Source organism: Poecilia formosa, unplaced genomic scaffold (genome assembly GCF_000485575.1).
Source record: "Poecilia formosa unplaced genomic scaffold, Poecilia_formosa-5.1.2 Scaffold134, whole genome shotgun sequence".
Classification (NCBI taxonomy): Eukaryota; Metazoa; Chordata; class Actinopteri; order Cyprinodontiformes; family Poeciliidae; genus Poecilia; species Poecilia formosa.
Window position 1 is genome coordinate 969,868 of NW_006800073.1, and position 21,015 is coordinate 990,882.

The 21,015-nt window shown below is 37.7% G+C and overlaps 1 protein-coding gene and 2 long non-coding RNA genes across 9 annotated transcripts in view; 2 read left to right on the forward strand and 1 right to left on the reverse strand.

Annotated features, from left to right (window-relative positions):
• LOC107837328 (uncharacterized) overlaps positions 1–1,893 on the forward strand; it is a 30,553-nt gene extending 28,660 nt beyond the window's left edge. For both annotated transcript variants that reach the window (XR_001663341.1, XR_001663340.1), the window contains exons 4-5: positions 773–875; positions 1,808–1,893. This is a non-coding gene — a long non-coding RNA (uncharacterized LOC107837328). The remainder of the gene's footprint in view (positions 1–772; positions 876–1,807) is intronic.
• Positions 1–17,318, reverse strand: part of LOC103144956 (protein kinase C and casein kinase substrate in neurons protein 1) — a 19,766-nt gene extending 2,448 nt beyond the window's left edge. Inside the window, exons 1-8 of one of the 5 annotated variants that reach the window (XM_016676421.1) lie at positions 17,278–17,318; positions 11,679–11,746; positions 5,834–5,990; positions 5,526–5,761; positions 3,006–3,161; positions 1,884–2,059; positions 840–960; positions 679–752 (exon numbers count right to left, since the gene is read on the reverse strand). In XM_016676421.1, the coding sequence (XP_016531907.1) occupies positions 679–752; positions 840–960; positions 1,884–2,059; positions 3,006–3,161; positions 5,526–5,761; positions 5,834–5,990; positions 11,679–11,738 (980 nt within the window). In that variant the 5' untranslated portion in view covers positions 11,739–11,746; positions 17,278–17,318. The other 4 variants (XM_007562147.2, XM_016676419.1, XM_016676420.1 and 1 more) reach the window with 4 other exon arrangements.
• A 2,210-nt stretch (positions 17,319–19,528) lies between these two features.
• LOC103144957 (uncharacterized) lies at positions 19,529–20,776 on the forward strand. 2 transcript variants are annotated; one of them, XR_476972.2, is made up of 4 exons: positions 19,529–19,646; positions 20,221–20,260; positions 20,455–20,490; positions 20,665–20,776. It is a non-coding gene; the product is annotated as an uncharacterized LOC103144957 (long non-coding RNA). The 2 variants fall into 2 exon arrangements; XR_001663338.1 differs by having other exon boundaries at positions 19,532–20,260.
• Positions 20,777–21,015: the final 239 nt, after the last annotated feature.

The window sequence follows — 21,015 nt, forward strand, 5'->3', positions numbered from 1 at the left end:
CACCAATCCATCCATCCATCCATCCATCCATCCGTCCGTCCATCCATCCATCAAACCATCCATCCATCCATCAGTCCTCCAAACCACCAATCCATCCATCCATCCATCCATCCGTCCGTCCATCCATCCATCAAACCATCCATCCATCCATCAGTCCTCCAAACCTCCAAACCACCAATCCATCCATCCATCCGTCCGTCCCTCCATCCATCAAACCATCCATCCATCCATCAGTCCTCCAAACCACCAATCCATCCATCCATCCGTCCGTCCATCCATCCATCAAACCATCCATCCATCCATCAGTCCTCCAAACCACCAATCCATCAATCAATCCATCCTCCAATCCATCCATCCATCAGTCCTCCAAACCACCAATCCATCCTCCAATCCATCCATCCATCCATCCATCAGTCCTCCAAACCACCAATCCATCCACCCATCCATCCATCCATCCATCCATCCGTCCCCCAAAGTGTCTTTAAATTCCACTTTTTCATTTTATTCAGCAGCTGAACGATTGACCTCAAACATCCAAACTGGTTTTGGCATAAATAAAGTAAACCAACATTATGGTAGATCCGATCTGAACAGGATCAGAGAAATGTCTGGATTAAATGTAAACACCAGGATTGTTTAACCAAACAGTTGAATCATGACCCCAACAGATCCACTAACCTCTTCTCTATTGTTCCTTTCTTTTTCTCCACCTCCTTCTTCCCCTTTTTGCTTTTCTTCTTAGGTGAATAATCCTTTGAAAGATTTGAATAAGGTTTAATTTAAAGCCACATAACTGAACTTTGCTGTAAAAGTCACGAACGTCGGAGCGGCTCAAACACCTGGAAGTGAGGCCAGTCGGTCGGCATGCCGGGCCCGTGGGTGTTTTTCCACCAGCGGAGGTCTTCTTGCTCGTCGATGCCCATCAGGGTGTTGTGCAGCTCGCTGTACACGGCGATCACACTGAGCGACAAGCGGGGGAGCAAAATGGATCGTCGTAAAACAGAGATTAAAAAGCATTAAGTGGATGTTATATCTCCCATCTCCCCTATTCCCGCCCTGCAGCTGTGATAGATGTTTGAAAAGTAATTAAATGGCCGTTTTATCTGCAATTCTCCATTAAGAGACTCGGAGTCACTGAGAAACACTTGGGCAATAACAAGAAGTGGAGCAATTTTTTAATCAGCGTTGAGTTTAGTTTGATCTAAAGTCACTACAGTCATGAACAAACGGTGGAGAAACAAAAACAAATAAATCACAACTACATGTTTGACACATCAGAGAACCAAAACCACCACAGTGACTGCAGGCGAGCAGCAGAAAATTAACACAGTAATGGAGAATAAAGTCAAAATAATGAGAATAAAGTCAAAATAATGAGAATAAAGTCAAAATAATGAGAATAAAGTCAAAATAATGAGAATAAAGTCAAAATAATGAGAAAAGTCAAAATAATGAGAATATTATATTTCTAGAAATCTTATTATGTCTTAATCCTCAAGTTTTTAAAATGTTCTTATCACGGCTTTAATACCGTCATATAATTTTACACTGTTTACTGAGTTTTATTTTGAAAATAAGGAAACCAGAACTTCCTGTTTAGCAGTGCCCTTCTGTTTGCAGCTCGTCTTTAAACGCAGCACAGCCATTGAGTTAATAATAATGTTTATTTCACACAAGGAAGCATATTTCTACAACGTACAACTGATTTTATTTGAATAAATAAAATGATGTGATCATTTAAATGTTGTCTGACCTGTTAGCATGTCATTTCATCATCTTGACGTGTTTTATGTTTTATTCTGACCAGTGAGAGCTGAATAAAGCTCCGTATTGAAAACCATTCATCGTCTGTCGGCGCAGCGGCCGGAGCGATGGCAGCTCACCTCTCGTTGGTGGTGACGTCCAGGTGTTTGTGGATGGACAGGAAGGCGTCTTTCAGGAACACGATCCTCCTTCGCTCCTCGTCCTGGGATTGGTCGAAAACGGACTCCATCTCCTCCATGTAGCGAGGAACGTAGCGGTTCACCTCCTCCAGGACTTTCTCATAGCGAGCGCGGACCTAAGATTCAGCCAAAGCAGCAACTACTACAGGTAACTGAAACGATTAATCGTGATTAATCGATTATTGGAATAATCGTCAGCTCATTTAGTAATCGATTAATCGTTAACTGGAGAATGAAGACTAAAAAAAAAGAACATTTGCTAAAAGAATAACAGTTTCAGAGCAGCGAAAATTATACAAGAATATATCAATTTTGCATTTAATTGTATAAAAATGTGTAAGTTTTTAAAGGATTTTTTAAAAATCAGATTAATCGTCAGTATAATCAATTACTCAAATAATCATTAGTTGCAGGCTAAAAATGTTTTAACATTATTTTTTTCTGTAGCGTGCTTTTAAGTTTTTTAAACACTTAGATGTTTTTCAAGCAAACCTTAAATGTTTTAACTGTAAATATGATTTAACTTTTTTTTTTTTTTTAGAAAAAATAGAACAAAGATAAAATACAGGCACAACATTCATGCTAGTGCAGCTTTAAAAGTAGTTAATCAATGATACAATAACAGAAAGATGGACATTTTAACCTCAGATTAAAGTTTTATGGTTTGGAAAAGGGTAAAATACAAACTTTAAACACCAACTAATTAGAGAGAAGAGACTCGACTTTTACTGCCATTACAGACAAAAACTGTTTACATGTTGCCCCCCATTCAGCCATTAGCCCTCGTTGGTTTTGGAGTACTTGATTTGCTGTTATGAGCCATTTTTACTGCCGAGTGGGAGCTCCCGGTTGAACCCCCATCTGTGAAATTAATGGACAACCTGCTGTCCTTCCGCAGCTTTAATCGCGTCAGTCTTCACAGAAAATTACCGCGTGTATTTAACGCCACACAAGGACTCTGAATTTTCAAGTTAGGAGGCAAATGAGTGGAACAGATGGAGACGAATCACATTTTAACTTAAATTTAAAGTAAAAAGAAAGGGGATGATGCACGTTACTCACCTTCTCGGCCTCCTGCTGAGCCAGTTCTCGCTCCTCTTGGATCTTTTTCTGCTTGTCAATAGAAACATCTGGGTTTCCCTGAGCGTGAAAGTCCCTCTCCTTAGCGGCGTGCTCCTTACGGCTCACCTTATGGTACGCCCTCCGAGCTTTGTCCAACTGTGGAAAAAGAAACCAGATCATTTGGTCACATAAGGTACGAAAGCAGAACTTTGATTAGAAGAGAAGCCAATTTAGCCAAGAGAACCTGTAAGATTAAAAATATATTACTACAAATTGAAGTTATTTTACAGTAACAGTTGCAAGAGATCGATTTCTGCAATCATAAGTTGTTTGGATTCTCCAACCAGATCCACTGAGGTGGAACTGTAAGGACCTGATGGACTCTAGTTTCCACACGTTCTTTATGGGTCCAGGGCGTTCCTCAAGACTCTGAACTCGGCCCAGAATCCTTTTAGATACATTTGTCATTATGCTGATGACACTGCACTCTTTTTGCATCACATGCATCACAACCGCATTCAGGACATCTGCAAGTTTCCTGTAAGACTTTTAACACCACCTTAAACAAAACTGAAGGCTGAAAAAACAGTAAGTTTAGGGTGTTGTTGAGGGATGCTACTGTAATGCAGTGACAAGCTGAGAAGTTAACAGAACAAAGTTAACAACAGAAGTGAGTCAGTGGCAAAAACAAACATCATCCAGCCAATAAATGTGCACTTACCCATGAAACAAAGAGCTGGAAAACCAGTGAAATTAAAAAATAAGACCAAGAACGACAGTTATTTTGCAACAAGAACTGAAAGAGACGGCAACTACGATTGCTACCTAACTATCAGGAGTACATTAGCAAGTAGTGTTAGCGTTGAGACGACATTAACACGACTTCTGGACGCAAATCAAATGTTTGCCTGACAGAAAATAAACTACATAGAATATCTGAGACTAAATTGTCCTGCTGTGACAAAAAAGCTGTGATGAATGGGTTTAAGGCCAACTTACATTTTTGTAATAAATTCAAGATATTTAACGCCTTAATTTTAGACAAATTTAAGACTTTTTAAGGATGCCACCTTAATCTTTAACTTAATCTAGATGTATATAAACATATTTAAAACGTACAGAGATGCCACTTTTTAGCCCAGAGTTATCTAACGTCACGCCTTTAACAGCAGTGCTAACAATACACAATCTCATCTAAGACTCGTTTTTCAGTGGATTTCTTATTCATACGGGTCCAATATGTGAATGCTGGCTGGACTTGAAGCCTAAAGAAACAACATAATCACAAATGTAAAAACATGGTTGTTTTCTTTTTAGAAGAACAAAATGTTAAAACGACTCCTCTTCTCAGCAGAGGCCTATGTACACTTATATGCATCAGAGGAAATAAAGAGGGATCGCTTCAGAAAGGACACATTCTGGGCTCTCGTACCCACTGAAAGAGAAAACTACATGATTTGAGAGGTAATTAATACATAAACATAATCCGTTAAAAAGAAATGTCATCTACGCCAGCTGGGAGGTTTTAATGATACGTCGCAAAGGTCAACTTTTTTAAAAGGCCAAGCTCATGGAGACACAGCTCAAGAATGATTACAGTAATTTTCAGAGCAAATATAAAAGATTAAATTCATTATATGCTTAACAACATGAGCTGCAAACTAAAGCAATTAATAAATGTTGGTTTCAACCTCATGGATCAAAACTAAATGCAATAATTCAAGCAGGAAGAAAATAAAATATCACTATTAGAGTTGGTTGTAACTAGTTACATTTACTTGAGTAAAGTTTTTGATAAAATTTGCTTTTAGGAGCATTTTTACTACTCTGTACTTTTTACTTTTACTTGAGTAATAATAGGTTTGAGAGAAGATAAATTAATATCAGATAAATTAAGTGAAGCCAAGCTAAAATCAGCCAAGCTAAAATCAGCCAAGCTAAAATCAGCCAAGCTAAAATCAGCCAAGCTAAAATTAGCTAAGCTAAAATCAGCCAAGCTAAAATCAGCTAAGCTAAAATCAGCTAAGCTAAAATCAGCTAAGCCAACCTACAATAAAATCAAATCAGCTTAAATAAGATAAATCCACCCAAACTACAGCACAGAAACTAAAACAAGCTAAGATCAACTAAGACAAACTAATAAAATTACTTAAGATCATATAAAATAAGCTAAGCCAAAATCCGCTAAACTAAATTAAGCTAAGCTAACCTAAAATAAGATAAACCTGCTCTGAAAGACAAACTTACCTCAAAGATCCTATAGGAAACAAACTGTTTGATGTAAAGCCTTAATATTTTGTATTTAGAAAAATTTTAAAGTATTTCTTAGTAATTGTTCTAAAGGTTTTAGTAGCCGCAGCATCTAAAAGATCTAAAATCTGTAACTTCTACTTGAATGGCCATCTTTCATTTGCTAATATTTTTTAACTACTCTACCCACCTCCAACTATTACAACCAACTATTACAAACTATATCGTAAGAAAAAAAAAAGGTCCAAGTTTAAATTAATTAAATTTTACCTTCTTAAGCCGTTTCGCCCAGGGCTTCTGAGCGCGTGCAAACCCGGTCTCAATGTCCTGGGTCTCCTTGAAGCCTCCAAATAACTTCTTGTGAAAGGTGTCCTTCTGCCAGGTTCTGACCCGGTCTGCGTCTTCCGACACCAGGGAGCGACAGATGGAGGCGTGTAACGAGGCCAGCCGGTCGGCAGACAACAGGAAGCACTGCCAAGCCTTCAGTAGCGACCCGTACAGAGGACCTAACGGAGGAGCAGGAGGGTTTAGCTTTCCTTTCATGTGTTCATCATTTGCTTTGTAGAGGCAACACTCACTGGAGTCCACTACTGGTTTCCACTTGTTGCTCCATTCGTCGAGCTGCTGGGCGTACTGCCTCTCCACACGGGCTCTCTCCTGGAAACACGTCACGATGTCGTTGCAGGCCTGGAAGGAATCTTCTGTGCGCTTCACGGTGGGATGATAGTTCCCAGGCTGTCACGATGCAGAAGGAGGAAGAGGGGAGGCTGAATGGACTCAACACAAACTGCAGGGGCAAATTTCAACTACCAGATCCATTAGATTAAAATGCAACAATTCATTTCTATCAACAAAGATCCAAAACATAAAACAATTTCAGATTGTTGCTTAAATTAGCTACTATAAAAAACAGTTCAGCTTATTTTACTTTAGTTGATCTGAACATTGGCTTGGATTATTTTAGCTTATTATTATTACATTATTTTATTTTAGCTTACAGTATCTTATTTTGGTTTGTTTGGTTTTGGTTCATCTTGGAAAACAATTGATGACTCAAGAAAAATGGATATTGTCTGTTTAGTTTTTTTTTCTTTTAATAAGGATACAACAAAAACAAACCAACCAATTCTATGCTACTATAAGACAAACTGAGATAAGATAAATGTCACTAAAATAAACAAAGTTAAACTAAGATAAATTGAACCAATGTAAACTGTGAGAAATTAAGAAATTAAACCATTTTATGGTTGTTATTATTACAGGGAAAATAAGTTCAGATAAATTAAGCTAAGTTAAATTAGCAAAGCTAAAATCATCCGCCATAACCCAGAGTAAGACAGAATCAGCTAAAGTAAGAAAGCGACCACCCTATGTCACCCAAAGTTAAATAAGATAGAAAAAATAAGCTAAAATCTGCTAACTTAAGCTAAATTAAGATGGCATTGAATAAGATAAAATCAGCTAAATTAATAAACTATCTACAGCACACAAACCTAAAATAAGCTAAGATCAACAAAAACATACTGTAAAAAATAATTGAAGGTCAGATCAAATAAAATAAGCTAAATCTGCTAAAACACATTAAGCTAACCTAAAATCAGCTCAATCTGCACAGATAAGAGAAGCTCACCTGAACGACCCTTCAAGAAGCGGTAAACTTTGTTAAATACTTTATATTAGCAAAAATTGAAAACATTTTAGTCACGTGACATGCTACCAGCGCCATTTGACCCCATTTCCTGCGGTGAACTGACCATATAAGGAGCAAAGTGTGCGGCCCAGCCCTAACATATCCGCAGCTCGTCTGTTGTTTGTAGATGTGGAATTTGGAAATATCTGCTATTTTCCTGGCAGCCGCCATCAGCTCCGGCTCCGCTGGGCTCTTCACTTCCTGTCAGACTTTCAGCGACTGACACGAGTCGACAGCTGATTAAAAAGACACTTCAAATCGCGCGTTGTCACTGTTTGTTAAATCATCGCGCTGCGTGTAAAAACCGACACGTGTGAGCCGGTTCGTCTGACAGATGTTCCTAATCACGCCGGTGACGCAGCGCGTCTCGGTGGAGCTGCACACGTTGGCACTCAGTGGCCTTCAGCCAATAATAGAAGACATATTGAATTCCAGGCATGTAAATAATCCTCAATGTGTCTGCAAAGATATTTAGGATTTAATAAAAGACACTCTCTTTGCTACACTAATCCTTCCTTCTTGTATTTTATAGTCAACACTCAAATCTCTTATTTAGCCAGTTGTGTTATATCTTCGGTTTTAATTGAAACCATTTGGGGTCTTTCACATCTACGCCCTTCCCTTTCTTTTTCTCCTCATTTATTCTTTCTTTTACTTTGCGTCTGTTGTGGTTTCCAGCAACTCTCCTTCTCTTTCTCGTCTGTGCATTAAGCAGAAACAGCTGAGGAATCCGGTTTGAGGCCAACAGCAGCGCTGCAGAGACCCAGTTGGCCGATCTCTGAGGCAGATCTAATTCTACTACAGCCAACAAAAAGACGTGTCAAACAAAGACGACCATGCGTGTCGAATTACACTCCTTGTTTTTACATAAAATATACAACACAGCATTTAAACTTACAGTACTGCAGGTTCTTGTGGTAATGATGGTGATTTATTATTGATTTTCCTCAAAATATTGTTTGAAAAATTTACTTTTTACAGTCAAGAAATGCACTAGCTTGCATGTCGAAGAACTGTAGGATAACAAAATGTTTTACGGCTCAAAATACTTTATTTCTATACTTATTAAATTTATTTTTGTACTCTCGGTGCCTAAAGTCCAAACTGAACTTGGACAGAAATCTTTTCAGCTTTCAGTTGCAGAATTACATGAACTTACAGGTGATGTTGTCTCTAAATTTCTTTAAGTCTGTCCTTACTGATTATGAGACGTAATAATCTGTTTGTAAACATTTTAACTGAGGAATGTTTTAATTTATATATAATGGTTTTAATTTGTTTTGGTTTTGCTGTAATTGTTCTGTAAGTCAGGATTTTCTTACAAGGGATTTTTAATCTCAGTGGGATGTTCCTGGTGAAATAAAGATTAAATAACTTTTTTAGAGCAGATATAAAAAGGTAAAAAAAACCCTGTAAAATCTGCCAACCAGTGTTATCTTTGGTATTTTCATTGATTCAGAGAAAGAAGTACAAAGGAATTGTGTTTTAGTTTCATCTTATTTTGGCAGAGATTAGAGAGAACCTCCATGTTCACTGAAAAAAAAAACAGCTTTGCTGCACCCAAATTAGCTTTTATTTCATTTATTAAACTTGGCAAAACATATCAAATAGTCACAAAGAAAGTGACTCAAATACTGTTTTTATTACTAAGCATAAATTTGTTCATCTGATGGATAGAAATACTTTATTTCTTAAAGAAATTTCCAAAGAAATAAGAATATTTGTAAAGAATTTGGTAACATTTTTGGAAATAAATTGAATAACATCCTTTCCCTACAAAAAACAACAACAAACAAATAAAAAACTGGACTAATTTCCCTGATTTTAGTTTATTTTTATTTTCTTGGCAAAACAGTTTTGACACCCCTTCCAAAGCTACCTTTACTTTTGAATATTTTTTTTAAAAAAACCTTGAAAATAGATGTAATTTATGTAAATAATTTGGAGTTACGTTCCACAATAACATCCGCAAAAGATATACTTAAATTAAGAGGGAAAAAACAGCTAAAATCCAAGGAAATTTAAAAATAAATGTAAAAATCTTGTAGAGAATAATTGAAACAAAAACAAACCAGGGAATCAAACTAAACGCTTAGTGAAACCGTTTGAGCGATTTTGCAAACTTGGTCTACTCTGTTTCACATTTGCAGCGTTGACAGGCGGCCGTAAAGCGTGGCAGCAGGATGACAGACAGGAAGTGGTCTGGAAACACAAAAACCCAACGGGAGGCTTCCTAAATTACAGGAGGAGAGAGATCAAAGTGGGGCAGCCCCAGTGATCCCAGTAAACAGCAGCAGAAACCAGTCCAAACACTCAATTTTCACCCACGCTCAGTTACAACCTGGTTAGAAATATGACATTAGATTTCATTTGTTTTCTTAGATCATGTAAAAAAGTAACTACCCCCTAAACCTGATAAGCTTTTGTATTAGTTTTGTGTTTTACTTCACTGAGGAGAAATTTTGTCTCTTTTTTTTATCAAAATTGTTTTAACTCAGCCATAATAGATAATATAATAGTTATAATAGTTCCACACGTTACATAGCAACCCAAACAGACCACCAGCATGTTTGGTCAGCTGGTTTTACTGCTGTACAACGGCTGCTGGAAAAAACAAGAGTTTTGTTGTTGACGTACCATCCAGAAACCATTTGCAGCTCTCTTGTTGGTTACACAGGAGGTGCTACTAATGCTTTTCAAAGATGTACGGTTGTATAATTGTGCATTTGTTTGCAGCCATTTTCATGTAAGTGTAAACGTTGAGTTGGGGGCGTGACCAGCAGCAGCTTATTTTGTTTTAAAGTGACTAGACACCCTAAAGCAGCTCATTCTGAGCTGAGCAGATAGAAATCTCATTATCTAAGAATGATTTTATACAAAACAATGTAATGAACACAATTTGTTTTGACCTTTGACCTTGTCTAACCTGTTTTAGGAAGCATAATTGGGCACCAATTGGATGTAAACCCAGACTTTGACTAGAACACTTGAAATTCTCGTTATTCTTTGTGAAACATTTAGAGGTGGTTCTGAGTACCCAAAGTGAACTTGAGTTCAGGCTCAGGAACTGATGGCTGGATATTTTCCTCCAGGGTTTTCTGGTAGAGAGCTGAGCATCCATAAATTACAGGAAGCCGTCCAGGTCCTGAAGCAGTAAAGCAGACCCGGTTTGGCTGTTGGCATGTTGTTTGTTCCTGAAATGATGTTAATTTTTACAACAGTCGCAATGGGACGCATATTTCTAAAAAAGGGTCAACCTGTGTCTCATCAGTCAGGAGAACATTCTTCTAGAGGTTTTTGGTGACTATTAAGTTTACAGTTTGACTATTTTTGTTCTGGTTTTAGAGTGCTCCGTTTTTGTCCCATTTCTATGTTTTAGTCACAAACACTGATATTAGCCGTTTCATGTTTTCTCTCACTGTGTTTCTCTGGAGTCTCAAATATTCAGAAATGACTCTGCAAACATTTCCAAACTGACAGATGTCGACGTCGTTTCTCATCTGTTTTTTAGGGGATATAATGTGTTGTTATTTGAGGTTTCTTGACCTACTTCATGCTGTCAGAGAGGTTCTGCTTGGGGGATTTCTTGAGTCTATAAGTCTGGTAGTGAAACTGAACACAGCTTACAAAAAATGTGCTTAACATTGGATAATTTCTGATTTAACAGAGGAACCATCACTTTTTGTCACATAAGTCAAAAATAAATTTTCAACTCAAATGTATGTAGGTGAAAAAAAATATTTTTAAAATCAAAACACAGACTACGTAGTCGTCTTTCACTCAACTACAAACTAAGCCTGAACTATTTTAAATTAAACAAATAATCAGAATGTTTTGTAAGACTTCAAATGGTTTTACCTTACTAAATGAACGGCATACTGTTTGATTATTATTCTGGTCTCGACTGAAGAAAACTGAAAAATATTTTGACCATAAAAACAGGATCTTGGTCAGCCTTCATTTGAAAACACTTTCTGTACTTAGCCAAGTTTTAATACAGATATTAAAAGCAGGTTTGGGTGCACCAAGGTGTATATTAGAGTGCAAGTCAATGGGTAGATGTGGTCTTAGTTACCGTGACAACTGAAGGAAATTATCAAGCTGGGAAAAGATCATAACTTTGTGTTGTCTTAATTTATTTAATTCAATCTTGAATTGTGGTCAATTGTGGCACAAAATCAGTACAGGGGCCGCAAATGGCCCCCACGCCCTTTTTGAACATCCTTGGCTTAGATCATTTATAAAGCAAAGAAAAGCTGATTCATAATATAAAACTGTATTAACTAGTTTTTTTTGTTAAATATTAAAAATCATTTCACGTTGACGTTTTATGAAAATGCACGGTGATGAACTAATTAAAGCGTGTAATTTTCGCCTTTTTGTGTAGAAAACGGTGAAAATGAAATCCTGTTCAAATATGCAGCACTGCTGCAGGTAACCTCAAGACAAGATTCGCCAAAAATAACCATAAAAAAAACTTCCAATTAAGGCAGTTCTAAAAGCCTAGAGGTTACTGCTGACATTTAAAAGTGGAGATAAAGCCTGATTTCTGAAGGTTTGCTCCCTGAGCAACAAAACTATTTGTTCTGTTTTGACTGGAAGTAACACAGCCTTCAGACTGAGAAAGGGAAGCCATGTCTCCCGGTCCCCACACACACACACACACACACACACACACACACACACACACACACACACACACACACACACACACCCACACACACAGCACATACCATCCAGAAGCTGCGATGGTTGACATCCTCGGGATTGTTTTCTGATGACGACGTCGACATTGTGCTCTCTGGGAAAGTAAAAAAGCATCTCAGATTAGTTCTGACTATGTTGTCATTCTGCATGTTTATCTGCAAGCTGATTCTGGAAAAAAAAAAGAAACAGCTCAACTACACACATTTTTATGAGGAACATTTTTATATAAAACTGCTTCATGAACAAGAAAATAAACCAGGGAGTACTTTTAAATAACTTTAATTGTCTGTATTTTGATATTCTTCACATTTAAGATGTAGCTTTAGAACCATATTTATTAAATATCCTTGACATCAACCATCATTTCTACCTGCTAGATCAGGACTTTGCATCATCAGTTGGTAAATTACAAAATTAGTTCAATATTTTGCTGAACTAGTTAAAAAAAAGACAAATGAGTAACACATTGGTCCAACTAGAAAGAAAAAATGCTATTATTCTCTCATTTGTAAAAGTTAGGAAAAAATAGCTGAGATGCTTAGCTTACATAACAGAGAAAAAATTTTAGTTTTATTTTTCCACAATGTTATTCATTAATTTATAAACGTCACATTTTCAAACTTAGTACTTAATTAGTGAGCTAAATATTTAATTTACAAACTACATACTCAGATAAGTATTTAGCTCAGAGCTAAATATTTAGAAAATGCAAAATTCAGTTGCCGATAACCGGAAGTGAACTACAACTATCAAAATAAAAGCGGGGTAACTTTTGCTGGCGTGGCTGATTAACTTCTATTGTTGCTCATGTAATCATTGTTTCTTTTCCTCTCGTCATATACAATATTTCAGCTTAAAATACAACACGATCCGTTTTAATGGCATTACTGACGTCTACAGTAATACTTACATGCGGCCGCGCAGCAGCAGGAGGTTCGGAAGACACCTCTCTTATTTTGATAGTCCACTTCCAGGTTATCGGCAAGTGAGTTGTCCTATTACCTAATATTTGGCTAGCGAGCTAAATGTTTAGCTTCAGACGAAATTATTAATTACAGTTACTAATTAAACATTTAGTTTGAAACTATGACATTTATAAATGAATAAATAACGTGGTGAAAATAAGTCTTTAAAAAAATAGACAACTTTCCTCTCTTATGACTAAATAACCCAAATTGTTGCTGTTAATTTTTTTGACTGTGTAGATTTAGAAAACCTCACCCCAGTTGACATGTGTCAGACTGTCATACTGTGTTCAGTCCTTGACTAATGAGTCATGAAACCTACTGGTTTCCCTACCAGTAAACTTTATTGGCCACTACTCGTTTTTCTACCAGCACAGAAGAAATACTGTAGTTTAACTCCTGCGAAACTATTAGACAAAAGCTAAGCCAGTATAGAGTATATTTGCCATACAGCTGTCTTTCTCCAACATTTTCTAAAAGCAACTCTAAAACTTTAAACAACTATTCAAAGCAAACACCGCCAGCTGGTGGAACTCCATTTCTCACTTCACCAGGAAATCAGAAATCCAGCTTACAGACCATTGCTCTCCGTCAGGGCCGCTATGAGGAAACGCAGCTGCTGCAACACATGTCAGTTCCTGAGTCGTATAGTGGAGGTTCTGTGTGCAAGATAAAGAGCTGGAGCTGCTGTTGGAAGATGATTTGCGTTGTAAATTTGAACCTCGGGGCGAGCTTTACAGTAAACGGGAGGCTGCTAATAATGAGCTCTGACGACTACACTGAGAAGGAGCCTCCCAGCATTCCCAGCGTTGCAACATGAGCCATCCGAAAATAAATTGGGGCTATGACTGAACTCATCCTGTCTTTCACAGCCGCTTATTTACAGTTGTGGTGCACATGCATCTTCTTCTACAAACACAAACAAACAAACAGTTTTGGTCCTATATGGTGTATTTGCAGCCTGAAGATGGAGAAATTAGGTGAAACATTTAAAAATATAGCGTAGTGGTAGGACAAGTTAGGAAACTACTTGGAATAAACATCCAACAAGTGGTGACAACAGAGGTGTTACACTGTAAAGAAGAAGTAATTCACACTCACTAAACACATTTTCCATCAAGGTTCTCTAAGATTCTTGTAGATTACAAAAGCCCTTTAATTTTCTTTCATTTTCTTTCTTTGGCAAACAACAAGAAAGAGAATCTTGATGTCTCCAGTGCAGACATATTCTCAGATGGTAAAAGGTTTTAGAACGTAACTATAGCCTTTGTGAATCTGGTGTAAACATCCTTCATCTTATTAAAGGTGCTTTTATAGAAAGACCTGAATACAACCCATTGGTGCTTTTGCAATATTTTCTCCGATATCAAAGGTGGAGCCTTAGATTTTGTTGTTCTTTAGTGAGTAAAGAAGTAAAACAGCATCTTTCAGTATGATCTACCTCAACAAGTCGTGGGTCGGTAGTCAATTCTCACGGTTTGATAGCCAAGTTCTTACATTATCTTTGTATCGACACAAAAATCTGAAGCAAAAATGTCAAACATGATCATATTTTTACAAAAGTGAAATGTTATTTTTGCTTTAAATCTGAGCTGCATGGTGGCGCCATTTTGCAAGAAGACCCTAGTCTGGGCTCTTTCTGCTTGAAATTTGTGTGGATTCTCTCCAGGTACTCCTCTCACAATCCAAAACATGACACTAAATGTGTTTTCACGCCTGACAGGTCAGTAGACTTGGTTCCATCCATCCATCCATTTTCTTCCGCTTCATCCGGGATCGGGTCGCGGGGGCAGCAGCCTCAGAAGGGAGGCCCAGACTTCCCTCTCCAGCCTCTTCCAGCTCCTCCTGGGGAACCCCAAGGCGTTCCCAGGCCAGCCGAGACATCGTCCCTCCAGCGTGTCCTGGGTCTTCCCCTCCTCCCAGTGGGACCTGAACTCCTCACCAGGGAGGTGTCCAGGAGGCATCCTGACCAGATGCCCGGGCCTCAACTGGCTCCTCTCAACGTGGAGGAGCAGCGGCTCTACTCTGAGTCCCTCCTGGATGACCGAGCATCTCACCCCATCTCTAAGGAAGAGCCCAGCCACCCTGCGGAGAAAACCCATTTGTATCCGTTGGGGCCCAAATTTGAAAAAAGTTGGATTTGGATTGCATTTGCCTGCTGTGTGAACATAACCCAAGTACCATCAACTGAAAGATCGTGTCCACTGTCCTAAGACCTTAGTGACAGCAAGGCGCCGTGGTATCTGAGGTTTTTACCAACATTTTTGCATAAATAATAAAGTAAGTTGATATTCTGCATGTTATAGTTTGTGTTTGGTCACATATTTTTGATACAGAAGGTTGTTTTGAAGAACAGGGCCGTCTTGTGTTGTGGTCTGTAGGGTGTGACTGTCCTCATGAAAACAGAACCTTTTCTCAGTTTAATATTAGAGCAAGCAGTCGTTATGCCTTCTGGTGTTTCTAAACCCACAGCTGCTGGTGAAGCTGAACTCCACCCAGACAGAGACGTCAGTTTTTTCCTCCCTGTAACCATTTCTCCTCTTCAGGCGCACAATTAGATCCAATGATTTCCCTCCACGTCTCGCTTGTTCACGGGATATCACATGCTCCGCCGTTCAGGCTCAATCTTCTCTGCCGCCGGGGGGCGGGGGGCCTTACACAACACAGAAAGTTGCAGGAGGTCGCAGAAATAACGAGCGGGCTGCCTTTTAACCCCTGACCTTCACTTCCTGAATGCTTTCCCAACGTTGGCCGGCTCTCACTGGGGTATAGCGGGGTTCCCAGGAGAACCCAAAGGTCGTGGAGTTCTGCCCCTTTGTCTTCCTCTACCAATTATGTCCAACTACTCTGCAAAGTTTGGTGCAGCTTTTCAGAAGCAATAAAGAAGAACTTTCTCCTTAAATTGGTGTCTTAGTCAAACTGCTATTATAAACAGAACTTCATTGCTTCTTCTGGGAGGTAAAAGACCCTGCAGGAGGAGGGAACTGACCCAGATTCCATAATCCTGATAACTTTTGAGCATAAACATAACCATGTTTGGAGTTTTCATCCTTTCACTGCAGAAACCTCAATAAATCTTCATGCCGTTTCAGCACAATGAAGGTTTATGACTTACCCCTGACTTTTTTATCCTCACTTTTTGCATTCCCAGAAAAGGAATTTGCTTTTCTACTATTTCTTTTCTTCAAATGCCCATTATGGATCCAGACATTTGAATTTCTTCAGATCTTTGGAGTTGTCAAAGTCCATATGAAGCTTCAAGTAGAGCACAGTCTTCCCCCCTTTTTGAATCCTGGCTCACTCTTTCGTTCCCTCCCTCTGTCCTCGTTTCATCTGTCACGCATAACTCAACACACACACATGTTGCATGCAGGAAATATATAGCAACAAATGGACGGGGAGCAGAAACAGGAGCCTCGTCACTCCAGGAGATCCCTTCTAAATGAAAACCATCAGAGCTCCTTACCTCTTTCAGCAAAGCAGACGTTCCCAATTCGCTTTTTTTCCTCCTTCTTCTTCTCCAGTTAGTCTCTGAAATCTTCTCCACGCTGTCTTGTCTTCGTCCAACTCCTCCTCTTAACCCTCTCCAGCGCTGATTTTCCACCCGTCCAAAACGCTGCTGCTGCTCTTCCCCTTTCTTTGCCCCACTGTTTATGTCAATGTTCTTTCCCTCCTCCTGCCTTCTTCTCTTCCCTCCCCCATTTTACTAAACCTGTCTCCTCCTTTTCTCACCAACACAGCTGTAGAAAGGTTTTTCTCCTGTTCATTGGACGTCACCACTTGTTGGAAGTTGTCTCTTTGAACTTTGGATGTCTGAAATAAGCTGATTCACCAAACTAGATATAGTTTTTGGATGTGTACCAGCAAAAATACACATCTGTGCTTTAGTTTATCCCCTTACTCCCTCTCTCATCCACATTCCTCTGGGATTTTTAGGAAGGCCAGCCTTCACAGCTGGATGTTACGTCTGGTTTATGAATATAAATATATACTTCTGAGAAGCTTTAAAATGAAACCACTGCACACGCTCACATATTTTTGACTTTGTGGCAGTTAGTCATGACATTTTCACCTGCCAGGGCATGCCAGGTAAATAACTAGACAAGTGTGTGTTGCAGAGCTCGCACGCAGCTGCTCAACCTGCTCTCAGAAAACCTATAATCAACTCTGGAAGGACAGTAGAAGGAAATTACAACATGAGGCGGGAGAAAAAAGGCCAACATGTGAAATTTACTCCCTCCTCCACACTTACTGGCACCCCTGTGCTTCTTTTCTGACATTTCAGTGCACTAAATATTGTTTAAAAATGGAAAGTTATCGATTAACGAGTTAATCTAGTGCTCTTACCGACGTAAAAGATGTATAAAGAATTTTAAAATAGAAGTACATTTAAACATTTTGTTAGCTGTGTTAAATACTGACTAAATAAATAGAAAAATGTGGATATATCAGCTGATTAAAGTTAAACTGTCCTTAAAATCAACCCTGCTAATTGGCGTCATGTCTTTTATAATTTTTCTGCTTTATATCCTCCGTTTTTTGTTTAAACTTCCACACCTTCGTAGCAAATCTGTAAGTTTCGGTTGAGAAGTTGACGGCAACTCCACAGTTTGTCGAGTGTTTAATATTTCGAAACATTAACGGATAAAGTGAGTCTTACATCCCACGTCGGACTCCGTTTGGATCGGTTCTCTTTGCCGCTCTGGAAAATCGCCGCCATCTTTGTTTCTGAATCAAACGGCACCGCTTTAGGAATGACCAGCGGCGCCCTCTGCTGGATGGAGGCCAAACTACAACACTGTTAAAAAAATCTCAGCGGACTTTATTAATTAATCGATTGGGGTTTACATGCCGAATCCCGAGTCATGTAAAAACGTTGAATTATTATTATTATTATTACTTTTTGGCCATTTCTGTGTTTATTTGGATCATCATATCCTTAAAGGAAGTCACAAATTACTTTCAAACTCCATGACTAAACTACAAAAATTATTTTCTTTATCTTATTAAAATTACAATTAATGCTAATCCACATTTCAATGAGGGATTTGAGGGGATATTATTCTTAAAACTTGCATGAAGGCCGTAATAAACTGAAAGTACATAATCGTGATTGAATATGTGATTTCACAAGAACAGATATTTAAGTACAGATATTTTTTTGGGGAAAGGAGAAGAGCAAAGCAAGCCAGTTTCTGCTGAAAAGGATTGTTAAGAGGCCAGGTGGTTTTAGCGGCAGGAGCCCGGCTTGTTGGTCGTACAGATGTCACATTGTCCTGATGTTGGAGTCACTCTGACAAGTAGATTTAATACATCCTGAAGAGGACAGCAGTCCATCACAGGAGATAAACACACCACTGACACATACCAGCATGATTCAGAGCCTTCACTTAAACCAACATGGTTTTGGCTTGAGGGATCCAGAAATCAGACATGTTCACTACCTTTTTATTACAACATTATAATACAGAACATTCACTTCTGTTTAATGTTAATTATTCTAATATACGGTCATAATCAATAAATTTTAATTTATTTCAGTAGCTTAATTCATTAAGTTTATACCACACAAACTGATGTTTCAAGCCTTTATTCCTGGAAATTACAATTATTTTCCGCTGTAAAAACATGACATTATAATTAGTATTACAGCAGACTAATTAAAAAAAATACAGAAATGTGGGCTTAATGAAAAGTAGTTTTAATACCTGATTAAAAGTAATTTTCCAAAGGTACTTTTAATAAAGCTAACGAGCCTCATCAGAAGCATCTTCTAATTTACTGAATATGACTTTATATTCGAGCGGGAGAGCGCGCCCTCTGGTGGTCAGAAAAAGTAACTTCACATATAAACACTGGTACGCCGTGTTTAAACGCAGGGTTTGGTGTTATAATTGTATAAATTATGCATAAATGTGCCATTTTTTCAGAAAATAAAAATTCAATCGTTTAGATAGTATTTTTACATTTGTTTCTTTTTATTTGCTGCAAAATTAGATATCTGTCACTGCTACCTGCAGCTCCTTGGTCCTATAGCTTTGGCTAAAAATGAAAAACGACCAGCAAATGTTTGTAAATTTATATATCAACAACAATCGCAGGTCTTTACTAATTTTTCAGCTTATTCTTGCAATATTTGCATTGAATTTCCACCAAGAATTACCCTAAAAAATATTAAATATATATATTTAGATTTGTTTTTTGTCATGAGATTAGAATTTATTTTTCTAGTCCACAGAATAAAAACTTTAATTTTAAGTTCATATTTTAATTTCAATCCTAAAAATATAAATAATATAGTGGTTCTTTAAAAATAATAAAATTCCTATGGTAGATATTTATCTAAACTTGTAAGTTTTCTTTTTTCAAGAGGTCTTGAGATTTTGTGACTCTAAAAGAAGGTTAGTTGACTGGCCTGCAAATAAAATAGTCTCTGCAGGTTGTAAAGATTTCAGACTTGTGATGTAGCATAACATCCTATGAAAATAGTTATTTAATTTCCCCTGGTTCCAAAAAATAAATGCATAAATAAAATAGATCAAATACAAAGTAAAAATGTTAATTAGTAGCAGTAATTTAGTATTTTGGTTTTGTTTAAAATCAAAACAGTTAAACAACATCCACAAGAAGTGATTAGATTTTTTTGTATATTTGTTGCAAGTTTTATTTCAAAATTTCTAAATATATACACTATAAATTATATAAATCCACATAAATAAATGTATAATAAATATAAATAGCAAAACGTTTTGCTACTTATATAGACTCATCTGTTTTTATGTAATTATTTACAGGAGGGTGGAGCTGTATGTTTTTATTGATTTCAAATTAATACAACTAAGTGGAAATTCACAAATCGTATTTGTTTTATTTTTATTCAGGGTAAATCTCCATTTCCTCCTCCCGTCCACCAGGGGGAAGTAAAGCGGAAGTTACGTTGCTGCCAGTAGTCAAACTGTGCAGCCTCAGTTATAATCGGTCAGTAACTGTTGGTGAAGAGTGGGGAACGGTTCACTTTTCGACGAGGAGGTAAATTAGCATTACTTAGATCAGAAATATTATACAATATTCACTGTAAGATAAAAAGTTTTTAGCGAGTCTCCAGCTGTTACTCATCATTCGTAAATTGGCTTATTTTCGCATGTTTTTCCCGAAAGTCTAAATGCTTTGGTGGATAAATTGTGAGCCGAATTTAACTTAAGTCTTTATGTGAATTTAACAACCTCTCCCTCACAGGGTTTATAATACGCGCTATGAAGGTAGTTAAATATAAAATTTGAGTTTTTTTTTATGGAGACTGGTTTTCAACCACGTGGAGCTGACTCCACGTGTTTAGCATAAGCTGCTAGCATGCTATGCTCAAAGTGCCAGTTAAACGCGAGCGATTTTTAGTCTCTGTTCGCTTTAAATGACGGTTTTCTGTGATTATTTACCATTTTCGGCCCTCCTGTGATGACTTGCACTGGGCTCTGAGTCTGTATGGAGAAGATGTGCATCTTTGGCCTTGACAAGCCAGAGTTTCTGAGGAAAATGAAAGCTAAACCTTGTTGAGCTTAAGTGATCATGCACCATAGAGTTAACTCTGTCCTCTTTTCATTTGTAGGTAATGCAGAAATGATTTAAATGAAGATGGACTCTGCTAGGTGGGTCAAACATTCAAGTCCAATGAGAATCTAAAAGCTTCTCCCCTGATGACTTGCACTGGGCTCTGAGTCTGTATGGAGACAGAAGTGCATCTTTGGCCTTGACAAGCCAGAGTTTCTGAGGAGAAAATGACTTCATGACGTCCTCCTAATGATTACAATCTCAAACTTACACGTTTCTTTTTTATTTCTAGGGTTTGAATCACTTGGAAAGACGAGTAATTGAAGAGGTTTGTGTTAAAATCCATGTTGAATTTCTCCAATTTCTTGTGACATTTGCACTGGGCTCATAAAACTCAGTGGTGAAAAAGTGCAGCTCTGTCTGAAGAAACAATATTTAAATTATTTTATCTGCTTCCTTGTTGAATATTGAAAGTTAATTTTGCTGTAATTTTTCTTTTCAGATGCTTATTCCTGCAGACTTCCTCACCGAGTTGCGGCACATTTCTTCCAGTTTTACTTGATGTGCTGATTGGTCAATAAATAAAACTTGGATTTGAAATTTTGTGTGATTATGTACATTTATGTATTCGTCAATATTCAGCTACTTAAAAATTTAGGTTTAAACCTGATGGGAACTTAAATTCAGAAGTAGTTGACTAGAGCAGACCAGGTTAATTACGTTTATATTTTAATTTTTGAGGAAGTGTTTTTTACAGAACAATGTATTTCTGCAAACTACAACCTAACAAAACTTAAGAGCTGCAAGTGTCACGACATTTTGAAAATAGGACAACTTATTTTAGAGAAATATC